We start from the raw sequence: 18,059 nt of genomic DNA on the forward strand, positions 1-18,059 counted from the left end.
CAGAAATTGCAACCTTTGCATCTAATGATAAAGCAATTTTATACTGATTCAATGTCCAGAGCAAACAGGATCTAATATTGTTTTTCTCTTAGAGACATTGTAGCAAACAGCTAATAATTTTCATAAAAGTAATTCTTAAAATGCATAATACAGGTTATACCAGTTTCCTATTTGAGTATTGTTATCGTAAGCTTGGTATTAAAAACTCTATAGCTACTAGTTTGTCCTACTTAAATAGCTAAGATTCTGGTTATTGTGCAGTTCCATTTAATTACTGCAATCAGTCTATATGAAGCCATGCTACTTTGTGACAAGTAAAGGTAGAGAAAGAAGACTGGAAAAAATTGCAATCAATTTGTGAGTAATTCAAAGTGAAAGTATTGTTAACATTATTTGCCATTATTTACCTATATATTCAAGACAGGGGTTTTTGTTTGTTTTGTGGTTTTGGTTTTTTTTTTTTTTCTCCTCTCATTGCAATAACAGGTGCATATGTCCCCTTGGTTACACCGGCACATTTTGTGAACTTGATATAGACAATTGCATTGGAAACCAGTGTTCTGAGCATGGTTTCTGCCAGGACCACTTGCATAATTACAGCTGCAACTGTGTGCCTGGATATGAAGGACTCCTCTGTGAAGCTGAAATTAATGAATGCTCAAGTTCACCTTGCAAAAATGGAGCTACTTGTATGGATTTAATTGGCCACTTTTCATGTCATTGTGCAGCTGGGTTCAAAGGTAAGTTTTCTTTTTTGAAGTGCTTTCTACTATAGATGTGATTGACCAGTTCTATGCAAGCAATGTTTATATGAGTGCTTAATAACAACTTTTAAATATATAAAATATGAATATACTAATATTTGTGTATTTGTATTACTTCCAAGACTTTTAACTGAAATAGCATGGAAACATTTAGAGCATGAGCTTTGCTGCCATTGGAAAAAAAAATAAAAGTTTCAAAACAATGTTAATTATATTATTTTTATCTCATTGTTACGTGGTCTTAGGTGTCACTGATTTAGTTACACACGGGCTGATAGGAACAAATGTTTTTGTACAGAACAGGAAAATCTAAGCATGAGGAGGTATGAGATCAGCGGTATCATCTCTTTTCATGTATGGAACAGGAACAGTTACATTTGAGTGAGTTGTTCAGACTCCCCCTCAACTCAGCAGAGACACTACATCTGCCTATCTTAGACATCTGTTCTAGGATGAGATGTGCTGCAGATTTCTGCATTGGGTTGGATGAATCCCACACAAACTGACAAGGGGATTCCTTTTTGTCCTAATTTGCTGATTTGGGTGAATATCCTGATACTCAGACCACATGTGACAGGCAAAAAATAATTTTGGATTCACCAATGCTGACGTTCTGCATTCACAGCCTTTAATCTAAAACACAAACATTATTATTTTGATTGTTTCTCTATCTTTATTGGCAGTTTGTGGTATACTACCACTAACAAAGAAAAAAAAATAGTGTAGTATGCACAGTGCCATCTGTACTTATCAACCATTAATTCACATCTTATTTTTCCGAGTTACTGACGGCTCTTGCTCCAATGCAGGCAGCATGCAATAGTACTAGATTTGTAAGTCCCAGTTAGATCACTGAAATCACACATGTATTTTGATCTTTCTGGATCACTACTGAAGTGTTGAGCTATTTAAGTAATTACGTGTTTGTGATACACATTTCCAGATATCTTGTTCTCAGTTTGAGTTCAGTATATAATTTCTTGGTCATTTAAATACACATTTAATAAATACATTTCCTCTTCATGTTCATTTATTAATAAATGTGTAAAAAAACAGAGTATTTTCCCTGAGGTGGCCTAAAAACTATTCAGATAGCACTACCAAATGTCTGACTGCAAGCGAAGAGAAAAAAATACTTGGCTTACCTGTACAAAATCTAACATAATTTCACTGCTGAAACTTCAACTCTTATTTTGTATTTTCCTGACCTTCATGGGAGACTTCAGCCACACTAGTATCTACTGCAGGGACAATACTTGGAAGAGTCTCATAGCATAAAGTCCTGGAGGGAAGAGGGGCTCAGGAAAGCCTGTCGCCTCCTCCAAGCTCAAAAGTGGTTCATGTCAAAGAGCAAGAAGTTAGGAAAAAAATGCCAGGAGGCCTGCATGGATGATCAAGGAGCTCCAGGCCAAAATCAAACACAGAAAAAGAAAGATACAGAGGGTGGAAGCAGACACAGGTAACCTGAGAGGACATACAAAGACATTATCTGAACATGCAGTGGGAATGTCAGGAAAGACAAAGCCCATATGTGGTCGAATCTGACAGTGGACGTGAAAGGCAACAAGAAGGGTTTCTACAGGTATGTAGGTGACAAACGGAAAAGTAGGGAAAATGTGGATCCAGTTTTCAATAAGGTGGGGACTTGATGACACTCAACATGGAAAAGTTTTTAGGTATGGAATGTTGCCTTTGCCTCAGTCTGTAGTAATAAGACTGTCTTTCTGAAATCCAGTGGACTGGAGACCATAGGGAAAGTTTGGAGCAAAGAAGGCATGAAAGAGGTGCAAAAGGCTCAGATCAGGAAATACTCAGGCAAACTAGATACACCTAGGTCCGTGATCCCTGATGTACTGCATCCACAAATGCTGCGGGAGCTGGCAGATGTCATTATGAGGTCACTGTCAATCAACTTTAATTGGTCGTGGTGATTAGAAGTGCCCAAAGACTTGAGGAAAACAGATGTCACTCCCATCTTCAAGAAGAGCAAAAAGGAAGATCTGGAGAACTGCAGGCATGTCAGCCTCACTTTGATCCCCGGGAAGGCAATGGAGCAGCTAATCCTAGAAACCCTAAATGCCAAGAAAATCATCTGCAATAGTCATCATGGATTCAGCAAGGTCTAGTCATGTTTGACCAACTTGATGAACTCCTACAATGATATGTCCGACTTGGTAGAGGAGGTAAGAGTAAAGTATTTCTCTACCTCAACATCAGCAAGGTTTTTGGAACTGTTTCTGACAATATCCTCATAAAAAAGCTGATGAAGTCTTGGCTGGACAATGGGATGAATCAAATACTGGTTGAACAAATAGTCCCAGAGGGTGGTGATCAGTAACATGAAGTCAAGTTGGAGGCCAGTAACTAGCTGTGTACCCCAGGGTTCAATAGTGGGTGCAGTCCTGTATAATATCTTCATAAATGATCTGGCTGATGGGGTACAATGTACCCTTAGCAAATTGGCGAAAGACATAAAAATAGGAAGAGTGGCTGATATATCAAGAGGGTTATGCTGCCATCCAGATGGACCTTGGCAGGCTGAAGAAATGAGCTGACATGGATCTCATGAAGTTCAAGAAGTTCCAAGTCCTGCACCTTGGGAGGAATTACCCCAAGCACCAGTACATGCTGGATGCTAAGCAGTTGGAAAGCACCTTTGTAGAGAAGAACCTAGGGGTCTTGGTGGACATCAGGTTGAATGTGAGCCAGGGATGTGTCCTTGTGATAAACGTGGCAAATTCCTGGCCTACATTAGGCAGCATTTTGCCAGCAGATCAAGAGAAGTGATGCTTCCCCTCTACTCAGCCTTGGCACTGAGACCGCACCTGGAGTATTGTGTCCAGTTCTGGGCTCTCTGGTACAAAAGAGACATGGAACAACAGGAGAGAGCCCAGCGAAGGGCCATTAAGATGCTAAGGGTCTGGAGAATCTCTCCTATAGGAAAGGCTGAGTGACCCGATAGTGTTCAGCCTGGAGAAGGCTCAGGGAGGAGATCTCATCAACGTATATAAATACTGGAAGGGAGGGTGCAAAGAAGATAGAGTTGGACTCTTTTCAGTGGTTCACAGTGAGAGGACCAGATGGAATGTGCAAATCAAAACATGGGAGGAGCTGTCTGAACATCAGTAAATACTTTTTTACTGTTAGAGTGACTGAACACTGGTACAGGTTGGCCATGGAGGCTGTGGCATCTCCATCCATAGAGACATTCAAAAGCTGTCTGGACACGGTCCTGGGAAACTGGATTTAGATGTTCCTGCTTGAGCAGGGAGGTTGGACAATATGACCTCCACAGGTTGCTTCTAGCCTCAACCATTCTGTGACTTTGTGAACATGAGGACTTGCTTATATAAATGATACAATGATATATTACTGGAAAAATGTTTTTATTATCGTTACTTTATCACACAATGAGGTATTATATAATAGCATTCCCACAGAAGCAAACTAAAGGAAAAAAGAAATTTCACAATATTACTCACTTAGTGTAACTTATTATTACATGTACTGAATATATTGAATCTTGACTTTTCAGAGTATAAACCACAAACAATAAATAAAAGGTTGTTTAAACTTATAAAATGTTATCACTACCCTAGCAATTCCATTTTTATATAGTCTCTGACAGTTTATGATCCTGGGATATTTTCCAGCACAAAACAGATATGAAGTTCAGTCATAACTACACGATATGAATCAGTGAAGTGTATTTCAGTGTAATACTAAAAAACCACATTTATTCCTATCTCATTTCTTTTTGTATGTGTGTTCATTAAGTCTTTTATCTGTAATTCAAATTTTTGACATATCCAGATGTACTTAATTTTTCTTCATAAAAAGTAAGTTTATTTTCAGATGAAATATCAAAGGCAATAGTAAATAAACTAAAGAGTAAAACAGAAGTTATTGTTGCTCAGGGCTCTGTGCATCTTTGGAAAACTATTATACTTTGTGTACAAGGATTCATAGATTTGCAAATAAGCCATAAGCTCCCAGTCATCAGCTTGGTTTCTCTCCTGCTATTAAATGAATCCCTTGGTACTCTTTGATACAACATTAGAATCAGTTTTTATTTCAGAAGCAAAATTTTATATAGATAACTCATAGCTGTCCTCTCTGCCTAGATGATCGATCGATCTGGTGTCTATCAGCATTTCTCAAATGCTTTACATTCTAATGGCTAGGGACCCCTTAGGCACTGTAATGGGACTTGTCAACACGAAAAGCATGATCTGATTTGGTAAAAAGCAACTTCATAAAAAATCCAAGGCTTGTGTGTTTGCACAGTAAAAACAAATACTTTGTAACATCATGCACCACAGTCTTTCCTTTTGAACTGTAAACTGTACTTGTGATGGCAACTTTAATATGGAGACATCTTGTATATATCTGGAGTACTCTCCATCACCTACAAGAGAATTTGGCCAATGTCAGACTTGGAAGTTTGCAGTACGGTCTTTGAAGATTGAGTAAATATTTTTTTTCAACAAAATTATTCTATCCTTTTTATCATGGGATGACCCTCTATATTGCCCTCTTCTGGCTCAGTTCTTCAAATATAATTGTTTACCTTCAAAGTCATTTTCAGTCTATCCCTTCTTCCCTATCTTTGTGTTAATCTCAAAGCATCAGTGTTCAGCATCAAATGACTCCAGTTTTCTTGATGACTGGTATTTCTGAACAAATAACACTGTGCTTCATTTCTGGTTCAAAAGAAGATCTTCTTGGAAGTATTTGAAAAAAAAGGCTGCCTTTATACAAACACATCCTTCATTAAACCTCTTGTTGTTTGTATGCCTATAAAAATGTGAAGATGGCTGCTGAGAGCTCTAAGTAGATATGCAATATAGACTCATTGGTTTCTCTTGAGGGTTTGCGTCTATATCACATTGATTGTATAGTTAAGATTTGGAAAATATTTTTATTTTTAATATATACTGTAACTCACATAGCAAGATACTGAAAGATATTACCCATGTGTAAGTAACAAATAACAGTATTAAGAGCCATCACCAATGTAAGCCTCCCAGTAGCTTTTTGAGTTTGACATTATCATATGCTATATATGATGCTCTTCAGTATTTTTTCTTTTTGTCCAAAAGATGAAAATGCAATTAGGACATTTTTAGTATCTTTTAATTACTTTAAATTTCTGTGCTTTGTTTTTCTACAAATACATCAGACAAGTCCACTTAACATTTGAAGTCTGTTTGAGAGGTTTTAAGTCTTTGTACTTTCAATAAGTTATTCCTTCGTTTTAAGTTGTTTGGATATTTTTTAAACAGTGTCACCCTTCTGTGGTAGATATGAACAGGTATCCCTAATGCCATTAAGAAAGACAAATTAAGTGTGGAAACCAAACCTTTTCAACATCAGTAAATTTAGGAACATTTAACCCCTGTAAAAATAAACACTAGAACAGCTGATGGATACCCAAATACATAATGAAGAGTGAACCTGTTAACAAAGAACAGCAAGAGCAAGTCTGCTCCACAATGTGCACCACAAACCAGGATCCAAGGACAACCCCAGTGAAGGCACTGCCATCACTTAGCAAGGCATAGCCCTGCAGCATCTAAACAGGGTGGGTAGAGCAGAGGCTGGTAACAGGTACCTCACAAGCCCCAGGCATCACAAACAATGGACTAGGTCCAGGATCTATCTGTGGAAGCGAGTTAGAAGCAGCATGAGACAGAACCAGAGACAACGCTCCAACGAACATTCAAGAGGTGCATCCCAAGAGAAAAATTACCTACAGTGTGGGTTGAAGTCCATTCTTGAGACACGGCCGAAGGCAGGACTGGAAACAGGCACATCTACAGAATAATTCAGGCCAGACCTGAGTGCTTACTGTTGAGTAGGGCTGAGCTGAAACAGCTCGTTGGACAATAGACAGGGTGTGTGGGAAGTTCCCAGGTAAGGCTACTCAGGGCAATTAGGGCCTACTGGTGTTTTAAGGGCCCTAATACCTACTTATCCTTGCAGGGTCACTTAAAATTATAGAATTATTATTTCTGCTGCACAAAGGAAGGCAATTGGGTTCAGCTGGTTTGTTCACACACCCTATCTGCATTTAATATACCTGCTTACATTTCTATTCACAGTATCACAGTATGTTTGGGATTGGAAGGGACCTCAAAAGATCATCTAGTCCAATCCCCCTGCTGGAGCAGGAACACCTAGGTGAGGTCGCACAGGAACATGTCCAGGCGGGTTTTGAATGTCTCCAGAGAAGGAGACTCCACAACTTCCCTGGGCAGCCTGTTCCAGTGCTCTGTCACCCTCACTGAGAAGAAGTTTCTTCTCAAATTTAAGTGGAACCTCTTGTGTTCCAGCTTGATCCCATTACCCCTTGTCCTATCATTGTTTGCCACTGAGAAGAGTCTGGCTCCATCCTCATGGCACTCACCCTTTATATATTTATAAACATTAATAAGGTCCCCCCTTAGTCTCCTCTTCTCCAAACTAAAGAGACCCAGCTCCCTCAGCCTTTCTTCATAAGGGAGGTGCTCCACTCCCTTAATCATCTTCGTTGCCCTACGCTGGACCCTCTCCAGCAGTTCCCTGTCCTTCTTGAACTGAGGGGCCCAGAACTGGACACAATATTCCAGATGTGGTCTCACCAGGGCAGAGTAGAGGGGAAGGAGGACCTCTCTCGATCTACTAACCACCCCCCTTCTAATACACCCCAGGATGCCATTGGCCTTCCTGGCCACAAGGGCACAGTGCTATTCATACAGTTCCTATTTCAATAGGGCAAGGCTATACTGTCAGCACATCTCTAGCACCAAACAGAGCTGGGTTGGTCTGGATGTGTGGCTCAGGGCATCCATCAGTGAAGCCTGCATGCGGGCTTTGGCTTTTTCTTCTTAGGGATCCTGACTGTCATTGGCACCCTGTGTCAATGCAGCTTGCCTGTCAGATGTACAGTGTAATCCCACAGAGAGAGATGAGCTGGGCACTTGGCAGTTTACAGCTGAGGAGCCACAGACTTTCTCCAAGTTAAAACTCTTTCAGAGTATTTAAGCCAATTAAACAGTTTAAGATGAGATTACATAAATCTCTTTCAATTTGGAACACCTGTCACATAAAGGTTTACACTGCATGAAGTAAATAATTTTTTAAAAAAAATTGTTTCAGATTTTTAAATACTTTTAAAATACTTCAACTTCTTACATGGAAAAGACCTTGAAAAAAAGAAAAAAATCAGCCAGGTATGTAGAAAAACATAGCTGAGAAAAGGAAATGTTGGTTAAATTCACTAAGGCCACACCTGGACTGTCTCGCTTTTTCATAACTGCATTTATGCAAAGTAAGAGGAAATGTTACTCAGGCTGACACCTGTCTTATACAACATGATAACTTATGTTGCTTAGAAAGCAACAAAATTACATGATTTGTACGAGACTTGAATGCTTTATGTCTATATACATTTTACAGAATGGTCCACAGTAAAGCAGGAGTGTTGTGAAGACAACCTTTGAATACATATTGTTACTGGTTTGGATACTAGTTCGATTTTTAAAACCTTTTTTTTTTTTTTTCCCAGCAGTAATTCATTAAGATTACATTGAGTAGAATTTTAATTAATTTGCTTGTTGTCTGATTGAGGAATAGAGAGATTCCTTTCATGTCTTGAAATAATATTTTCTCAAGTAAGGAGCTCTGGTTAAAATAAAAAATATTCTTAGACATCCTTTTATTAATTGTGGTCATTCTATCTGCCTTTGCATTGTCAAACTTCATATTCTACTATGCCTATAAAACAAAAGTTGGTATAAACTGTGTGTAAATGAAACTTTGCATTTTGCTTTTACTTTTGAAGTGAAGGAATATTCAATAAGGCTTCATCCTATTTTTTTAACGTTCATGTACTCAGGTTCTTGGGCTCTTCTCAAGGTTTTTGTGCTCTTGCAGAATAATCTGTTTCTTGTGTATCATCAACGTGCCTGTAGAAAATGTTACTGTCAAACATCAAGACCATGCAGTTTGCAAGAGTCACAGGCTTTCCTAAGGAGTCATGTTTTTTTTTTTTTTAAATGTATTTTAAGAACACTGATTTTTATACAGGATAAAACACACTAAAGAGTTAGAAGGAGTAGAATAGGCTCACAATCATTTTTAAGATTCTCTTTGTACCTCAGAATTTGGTGACATGATTTCTGTAAATTGTTTAGGAATTAAGACCCTAAGATATGATTTATTAAGTAACTATTTAAATATTATGTTTTACTACTGATTATATCTGGATGTGTTGTATTGAAATTAACCTTAAAAGCATAAACTGAAAAATATTTATATTAACATACTTTGATGTTGAAAGTAGTTTGTAGCCAATTAGTGACTTTTATCTGATGTTCAAAGAAGGTTCCCACTATCCATTTCAAATGCGTAGCTGAGATTAGCTGCATGCTGAAAAAAAAGGTTTTCTCTGTACATGTCCAACTTTTTTTGTGTTTGAATACTCAGAAAATACAGTCTCTCAGTAGCTTCACAGAGTCTTTGAATCTCTCTGAAATATTTAAAAAATAGTGTCCATATATTACTTTTGTCCTTTGAGGACATTAATTCTTAAATTTCCCTAGCAGCTGTTTTCAAGAAGTTCTGGGACATGCCCTTTGTCAGGTGCAATTATCAGTTTAATGACACTCCATGTTATGGCACATAACCAGAAGAGCTAGCAGTTCTCTACAGTACACAAAAAGTGATTACCTTTATTTTTACTACACGTGCATTTGATTGACCAAAATTGCACTAAAACATAAAGGCTTTTCCAAGTTTTAACATGATTCATAGGAGAGAAATGCTATTCTCCTTGCCTTTTCTGAGATGTACAGAATTACTAAAACTGCAGTTAACATTTAGATGAAAAATAAAATCAGTTTTTCATATCTGGAAATGGTTTATTTTTCAGTGGCTAGCTAGCAAAATCAGAAGGGAAAAAAGTGATCTTGAAGGAATGGTAAGAGAGATGCATAGAAATTAAAGTCTTAGTTGTGTATGTCAACAATATTGCAAGTTTGTCAGAAAAAAACAAAACAAAACAAAAAAACCAATCAATGAACTATCTGTATTTAATGTGTTAACAGAATTTTCAAGGGAAATATAACAGAAAGTTTGATATCTTTCTAAATCATTCTGCAAGTACTGTTAGCTAGCACAATTTGTAAATCAGTCTGTGATTTTCACAAATATTTTCATCAGTTATGAGAAAGGTATTCTCAGTGCTTAATAAGTCAGAAGAGGCTGAGTGGCATGTAATTGCTTCTTTGTCAGCTGAAGTAATTTAGCTGTAATAACAGCCTCCAGCATAAAAACAGCACCTTTATCAGAACAGGATTTTTTTTTTTTTCTCCATTTCCTTATTCTCCTAAATGAAGAACGGAATTCATATACATCTAGCATGCCCACAGGTAAAAAATAGCATAATAACTGAAAGAGACAGTTTTCTGCTAAACAAGTAGAGCATGCATATCTCTACTGTACAACATTAGTTTAGACATTTGGGATTAATTGTCTAAATTGGAACTAAATCTTTTAATCTATGGAGTATTGCAATATAGATTAATACATTAAGAAAAAACTGTACTCATTGAAGTCCTAAAATAATGAGGGTTAGTGGCATGACATCAGAAATGAAGTTCAGTTTCTGATGCCTCTGGTGAGAATTTCTTAGTTTTAGATTAGATCAGATTTTTTTTTTTTTTTTTTTCCTAAATGAAGATACAAAATAAATCACCTTTTCTCACATCCTTTCTCATATTGACAGAATCATTATGCTTCCTGTCAGACTTGGAATGGGAGAATGGTTTTTACTCCTTTTTCAACTTTTCTACACACAAACTGTTTTTGTCACTACTCCTTAACACAGCTAAAGCTCCAATGTTCACCTCATGTCCCATATTCCTCTAGCCTTCATTATTTCATCATCTTCTCAGGACTCACCAGGTGTTCTATCATTTCACATAGTTAAGTCAAAACATGGCCACAGAATTAACCTTTACATCACGTGACATTTTGCTTTTGAATTGCTCAAAGGGTTTACCTTGCCCGATACATAATATTCTTTGTTCTTTTTTGGAAATACTCCTCAGTTGACAGCTATCCTCTGTATTTTTCTTCTTTTATCTTATTTCCTACCTTCCCATCAGGATTTTCAGCCTGAATAACCAACTTATGGTACTGTTGCAGCTGTCAATGATTATTGTCCATTTCATCCCCACAGGACTATTTTCTTGAGACTGAATACAGGATATCTAATATTGCACTAGATACTGGCATTTAGGGAACTGAATTTTACCCTAAACACTCAATTTTTGAAGTATATATCTGCAGTCAGAAGCCTACAAGTAGATGACTCATTTTCCTGCTGAATGCCACACCCAGTTTTCTACCCCGAAAAGAAAAAAAGATCAAAGGAGATGGATAAGAACAATTCACAAGATATTGTAGTTGTACCTGTTACAGCCATGTCTTAAAATTATAGTACTATCCAGTTCAGTAAGATACATTTGCCACCTTAGATCCAAGAGGAAAACAGAGCCATCTTCACAAAAAGGTAGTAAGAATTTCACAGATCTTAGATATAATGAGTAAATGAGGATGATTGCATTCCATTATTTTCCTTAGAATTGTATGTGCTTTATTTTAACCTTTTATCTATTAGGAGTACACAGCAAGTCAAGGGAGGTGAAAGAATCTGTTTGAAAGAGATTTTCTTGTATGTGCTGCAGCTTACCCATGGCTTGTGGCCAGATGATTTACTTCTAGAAGAAACTCTGCACTACTCGCCAGTTGTCTACACAGAATAACAGAACAGATGCCAATGCTTTTCCATATATCTTCCTCAAAAGACACCTACCACAATCAGGGACTTGACTGTGGAAATTGATCTGAAGTGGAAAACATAAAGAAAGCAAAATATCAGAATTATATCAGAAAGGTTGCACATATTGCTGTTACCTTATCAGCACTTCAAAGAAAATGTAAAAAATTAAAATAACTTAGACAAGGATTTATACCTTGGCCAGTTCTGACTGTCTGTATTCCTCACTGGTGTCACAGCACACTCTCAGCAGCACTCAGCAGCTGCTGCTAGGAGATAGCTGTTTAGTTTACTGAATTACCTGAACTCTCCCTGACCTCTGCTTGTGTCTCCACCTTTTCATCCAGATATCTTGAAGTTTTATGAAAAATGCAGAGAATGTTTAGAGAGAGGAAAAAACCTTAATGGGAGCCACCTTGTCATATTTATGTGTGGAAGAGAACCTCAGTGAAGGTCTTTATATCTAGTAGATTCACAAAATACGGGTTTTGAGAGCTGACTGTCTTGGTTCTTGTGATTGTATGAGAGGACATATATGTGTTGTGTAGATAAGAGACCAAATATTTTCTGCAGTTCAAAGAATTCAGAGGAATTTCAGCATTCATTTGGTTTTATCTTCTTCTGTGAGTGAGGCTGACAGAAAGCCCAGCATGCTTTATACACAGTTGACCTGTGACAGGTACTGAACATATGATTTACCTCCATATTCTTGTGTCTAGAAATAGGTTTTCTGTTAAAAAACAAAGCAACCCCTGCTGTAGATTACAAATTTACATTTCACTATACTTCCTACCTTTGCTCCTAATTATTTAATACCCTCTCATCTGTATTTTGCTGCATGAAACCTTCTTCAGTGACTTGATTGTCCTCCTCTTTTGTATTACATGGAGAAAGAGAAATATGTAGTAACACAGCACCGGCACTTTTCTGTAGAATATAGGTCAATCTCTATTGTTATGCATAATGGTTTGTAAATTAGTGTTTGTGTGATTTTCATATGCAATGATACTTTGCCATTCTTTTTCAAAGCAGACAGTGAGTGAAATGAAAGAAAATTATTAACACAACAAAATTTGCCTGAATATAACAATTTTTATAATGGTAGAATGCTCCAGGATTATGCATACCCTCAGTAGGAAACTTTCTGTTTTCCTGATTGTCATGCTTCCAACATTGCCTGTCAAAATGAACTGTCTTGTAACCAATGAAGCAGAAAAAATCATGACATAAAGGATGTTTATCAGTATCTTTGTGTACTCAGTAAATGCACCTTGGCCAGTGGGGTCAGCATTTAGAATGTAACAACCTCATAGTCCTTTTTCATTACAAATATGTCTCTATGATTTGAACACATCAGCACTTTTTTATTATTATTAATCTCAAATTTCAGGAGAAACATGTTCTGTTCGCATGAATGAGTGTCTAGACAGACCCTGTTGGAATGGAGGAGCCTGTGAAGAGGACATAAATGGCTTCAAATGCATCTGCCCCTCTGGTAAGCATTTATAGATTTTATACAACTGCTGGTTTGGCATAGTCTGTGAGTTTTACAGTTGTTACTCAGGTGCTATAAAGTCTTGTATGATGAAAGTGTTTTGCTTACAGTTTGAAAAATAGCTATTTATTTAGACTAATAGAAAGGAAAATTTTCTCAATGAGCGCCCATAACAACTTGCTGTGACCTAATTTAATAAATAATAGATTATGAAGTACTTGTAGTACTGGAATATACGTTCCTTAAAAAAGAAAAAAGGTGCAGGTTTTAGACAGCAAAACATGTAGAAATTGGGCAAACATCCAAAATCTCAGTCTTTGGAATCCTGTTCTGTTGGCCACATTACTCACACCTAGAGGAACTGAAGACTGCTCTAAAGTATGTATGACCTCTACCTGATTGCCTGAGCATGGTCATTTTGTGCCACCTGAAGTGTATTTAAGAGTCTAAGATATTGTATGCGGCTGGAGGATATGGTACAGGATATAAGGGATATACAAGATGGGTCAGGCCAAGTGGCAACTGAACTAAGGACAAAGTGTAAAAAGACCCAGCAAAATAAAGGGCGAAAGAAATATAATGTTGAAGATTTTGCTTTGCTAGTTATATATACATTGTATAACCTGGGATTTCTATGTTTCTATATGTTGACTAAGAAAACATAGAAAAGGGTGGGTTAGAAATTCCCGATCTTAGAAATCCTTTGATCAGGATCAGCAGGCTTTCTCCATTTTTTTTATAATCATTGTGGCCAAAGGAGACTGGGGTAGACACTTAGCAAATGGTAAGTTCATTCATTAACATGGATAAGAAATTACTGATAAATTCTAAAATGGTTTTTGACATATGCATTTGCAAGCTCAGTGTTACTATGCAAAATAAGGTCAGAAGAATGACTTTTATATAGCCATGGTCTAAAAAGGCTTATAGTACCAGGATATTTGGAAGAGAGACTGATAATGATCAGTAAAACCTGGAAATGTAAGAGTACTGAAACACAAGTGTCCAACCATCCCTCTCAAGCAAAACAACTGATTTAAAGAGGACTTTAATGTACTTAATATCAAGAGATCCTTAAATGCTTTAAGGGTGGTATCTTGATCAGTTGGGAACTGAAGACAATACTAAGTTACATCTTCAAAGGTAAGATGATGCTTTTGTGTTTGTTGCTTCATTGGGACAAATCTAGGCACAGGTTCAAGTGTTTTACTGAATAAGAGCTGTAGCTAAATATTAACACAAACATTATCTCCTTTGTTCCTCTGAGATGGAGGTTCTCACATTCAATTCACTGCTTTGCTATCTCATGGTTAAGCCCCATCTGTGTTCACTAACACTCTTACATTCAGCAGATTTTAGACAGAAGCATCATGAACCTCTTTTGCATAGCAGAATGTGTCAGTGATAATAAAGAAAATTGTTGTGACATTGTCTTAGTAGGTTGGTTGTGCTTGTAACCCACAGTAAACCAGAGGTTATCTGTATAAATTATTATTTCTTTCTGAAAAGAGTTAAGGCTTTCTCTATAACTATTTACAGCTACCTTATTAATATAATGGCAAGATGGATTAGAGAGGAGGGAAATTGTGTAGTGATGTACATACCTAACAAAGAGCTGAAAAGAGCAGAAGTTTAATATAAATGTGATATGGATCCCCCTTCTGCCCTTGGGTAAATTAATTAATATCCCAGTTCATATTCTCTAGGTGAAAGTGCAGATAAACAAATGTAACCATCCCACAAAGATATTGCAATGATTACAGAGATAATGTCTGTAAATTGCCTAAAAACAAAAATCACTACATTACTGGTTACTTTTACTGCTAGCTTGGTTCTAACAAGAGTATGAGTTCACAAGACAGTTAATTCAAGCTAATCCTTAAGTGAAAAACAACGATTTATGCCTTTATTTATGGCATTGACAACCAGTGTCATATTGGATTTCTGGAAAAAAAAAAAAGGTTTTGTTCATCAGAGGATCTGTAGTTGCTGGTTTTTAGCAAGTAACAGTAAATAAGTAAAGAAGAAGAACTTGGAATAAGTCACATATATTCAGTAACAAAATACAACAGAGCACAGAGAATTTGAATATGCCCTAATGATCAAATTCTTGTAAATGAAAATACTTGTAGCTGCAACTGTTTGACTAGACCACCAATAACGTGTTTTTCACTGCCTGTTTTTCTTTGTGATACATTTTTATTCATTAGATAGGTGGCTGTTATCTTTCCACTTCTCTGCTTTGCCTGTTGTTGTCTGAAATAGTCTCTGGTTGCATCCTATTTTTAGGTGCATGGTTATGTCTTCCCAGATTACCCCTTTCAATATTATCAAATATGCTACAAAAAATGAATGTAAATAACTTTATATGCAGTGGAGATTTTATTTCTATTTTTATTTAAAAGGAATTGTAACTTTGTTTTATTGGATACAGCTTAAGATGCCTTTGCTGGGCAAAAAATATGTCAGTAGCACCTCAGCCATGTCAAAAGTGAGTAGCACTGTTTTTTAACTTTGACTAAAAAATTAAAAGGTGACAGAGTTAGGAGTTATATGCATTAAACTTTAATGAGTGTTTTTCTTCAAATTATACCATATCAGAGTGCCATTTATTTGGGATACGACAGCATAAGTTATCTTGACATACATTTTAGAAGGAAAAGGATGAATTTGTTTTTTTTTTTTCCCCTTCAGAAACTCTCAATGATAGGCTAAGATAAATCTGGAAAGACTCCTAAAGAGTTTTGTATTAGCAGTGGGTGAAGATAGCTTAATGAATGATCTTGGTATGGCTTAATAGTGAAGAGATGCTGCATAAATAATAAACATATATGTTTTGAAAGGAAAATGTGTTTTATATCTTCTTTTACCTTATATAGTTTATTTGTGCAAAGTGGATGTATAAGTAGGAATTGTTACTATTAAGATATATATTTTTTCAAAAGCTCATGTGGTTACACATGATATATAGTGCTCTATCTGGAAATGCATAACTGCTCCAATGAGAATGCGAACATGATGGATGAAAGACTGGATTCTTCACTGTGCTGTGTGGCATATACATTTGATTGGATCTGAAGAAAGCAAGTTAATTAGCCTGACTAACAAGCAAGGTTCATTAACCTGACAAGAAAGCTATGCTAATAGCTATGCTGCTCCTGGTACTGAAGTAAGCTCTTTCAGATATTGTACCTTTTTTTAAAGTACTATATTTACGAAGTCCAGAGCTACTAACATATAGTGTTTGTCTGGAGTTAAGAGAATTCCATTGTCAGAAATTTATAGACTGAACAAACTGCTTTTGATTAAGACTTGTGGTCTTCCATTTTTATTTTATTTCAAGAAGAGTCTGAAGTGGGAAATGCCTGTAGCATGAGCAAGGGATTTCTGCTTTGCTGGGTAATCCTCCAACAGACCAAACTCCAGTCTGCCATGCTTATGTTTGTACGAATTTTCCAAGACAGTCTCTCATAAATGCAAGTGTGAAGACCTCAGTACTTTCTCCACTGGAAATTCCAAAGCTGTTGGGTTTTTTTCCATCACCAATAGTCACTGTGTTAACAGAAACCAAGGCACACTATCATTGCACACTTCTGTAATTAGTCTATAGAAAATACTGAACACTTACTGTTGGATGCAGTAAAATGAGAATTTCTTACAATACTGATGTTCTTCAATGTATTAAGTATATTTATATTATGTTTCAAAAAAATAGATGTATTTGAATTTAGCACAGCACCTACACCTTTCCACAAGACCCCAGATACTTTGTTTTTAATTTTGAGAAATATTGATTTTTTGTAAGCATTATGTTTCTTATTTTTGAATTATTTATGATACTGCTATCTCATTTTTAATTACTCTATAGAATATTAGTGAAAAAATTATTTACATCAGTCATAAATTCAATAGGATACTTCAGTAGGAACCTTCCAAAAGAAAATCTAATTTCTGAAATGTTTGTGCTATATATGGGCATTAAAACAACAACAAATAATATCAAAGTAATTTTTATTTATCTAAAAAAAATAATATGGGTTTTTAATAGCTTTAGAATAGTAATATACACATCACATAAATTTGAATATAATTAATCACATAAAAAATAAAGTAAATAAGCTACACTGATATATTTAAAACATTACAGTTATGAATAACTTAAAATGGTTAAAATATGCTGCTTATTTTTAAAGATCAAATTCTGCCTTCTCTATGGCAAAATTATCCTGTTACTGAAATTTTCACTGTTTTTACTGAATTCTTACTTTACTGATTCACATTTCATTTCTCATTTGTGCAGAAAACATTCTCTCTAAAATATGAGTAGGTGTGTCTTCTCTACCCAAATGCCAGGAAAATAGTTAGGTGATCCACAATATTAATCCTTCTGATGGTTTAGGAGATTATCCTAGGTTGGATTAATTGATGCACTAAAAAGTTCTACAGTCACTACAGTAAAACAAATAGGGAAATACTACTTTGATTCATTGCCAATTTATCTAGTATGTCTTTTGTCAAATCATGTCTTAACCCTCATACAAAAAGACAAAATCCAATTTATTCCTAATCCCATCTCAAAAAAACAATAATCTCCAAAGTAATTATCAAAGTTTTTCAAAATATAAATACAAGGAAGGACATGTGTTCTCTTCAGTTATATAAATTCAACCTCATTCTTTTAATGTAAGAAATAATAATTAAGTGCAAAGTAAGAGAAAAATCAGCACATCAGTCTTCATATCTGTTCTGTCTTGTTGAAACCAGGCAAACTCATAAATCTGCCTATGTGAACATAAAATAGTAAACTATGAGGAACATCCTTAGCAACAAGTTTTTCTATTTATGATGCCACAACAACAAGTATTAGTATTTTGCAATTTATAGTAAGGAATGTATAGTGATGTGTTATATCAAATCTATTAATTATTTTCCACTGAGCACCCTATAAACACATTCAATATATTATTAGAAGAAC

The 18,059-nt window shown here is 36.0% G+C and overlaps 1 protein-coding gene across 1 annotated transcript in view; it reads left to right on the forward strand.

Annotated features, from left to right (window-relative positions):
- Positions 1-18,059, forward strand: part of EYS (eyes shut homolog) — a gene marked incomplete at its 5' end in the record, with an annotated part of 687,713 nt that overhangs the window by 7,998 nt on the left and 661,656 nt on the right. The window contains 2 exons of the mRNA XM_082048968.1: positions 487-740; positions 12,980-13,084. Of these exons, the coding sequence (XP_081905094.1) occupies positions 487-740; positions 12,980-13,084 (359 nt within the window). The remainder of the gene's footprint in view (positions 1-486; positions 741-12,979; positions 13,085-18,059) is intronic.

Source organism: Streptopelia decaocto (assembly GCF_964273445.1).
Source record: "Streptopelia decaocto genome assembly, chromosome: 3".
Classification (NCBI taxonomy): domain Eukaryota; kingdom Metazoa; phylum Chordata; class Aves; order Columbiformes; family Columbidae; genus Streptopelia; species Streptopelia decaocto.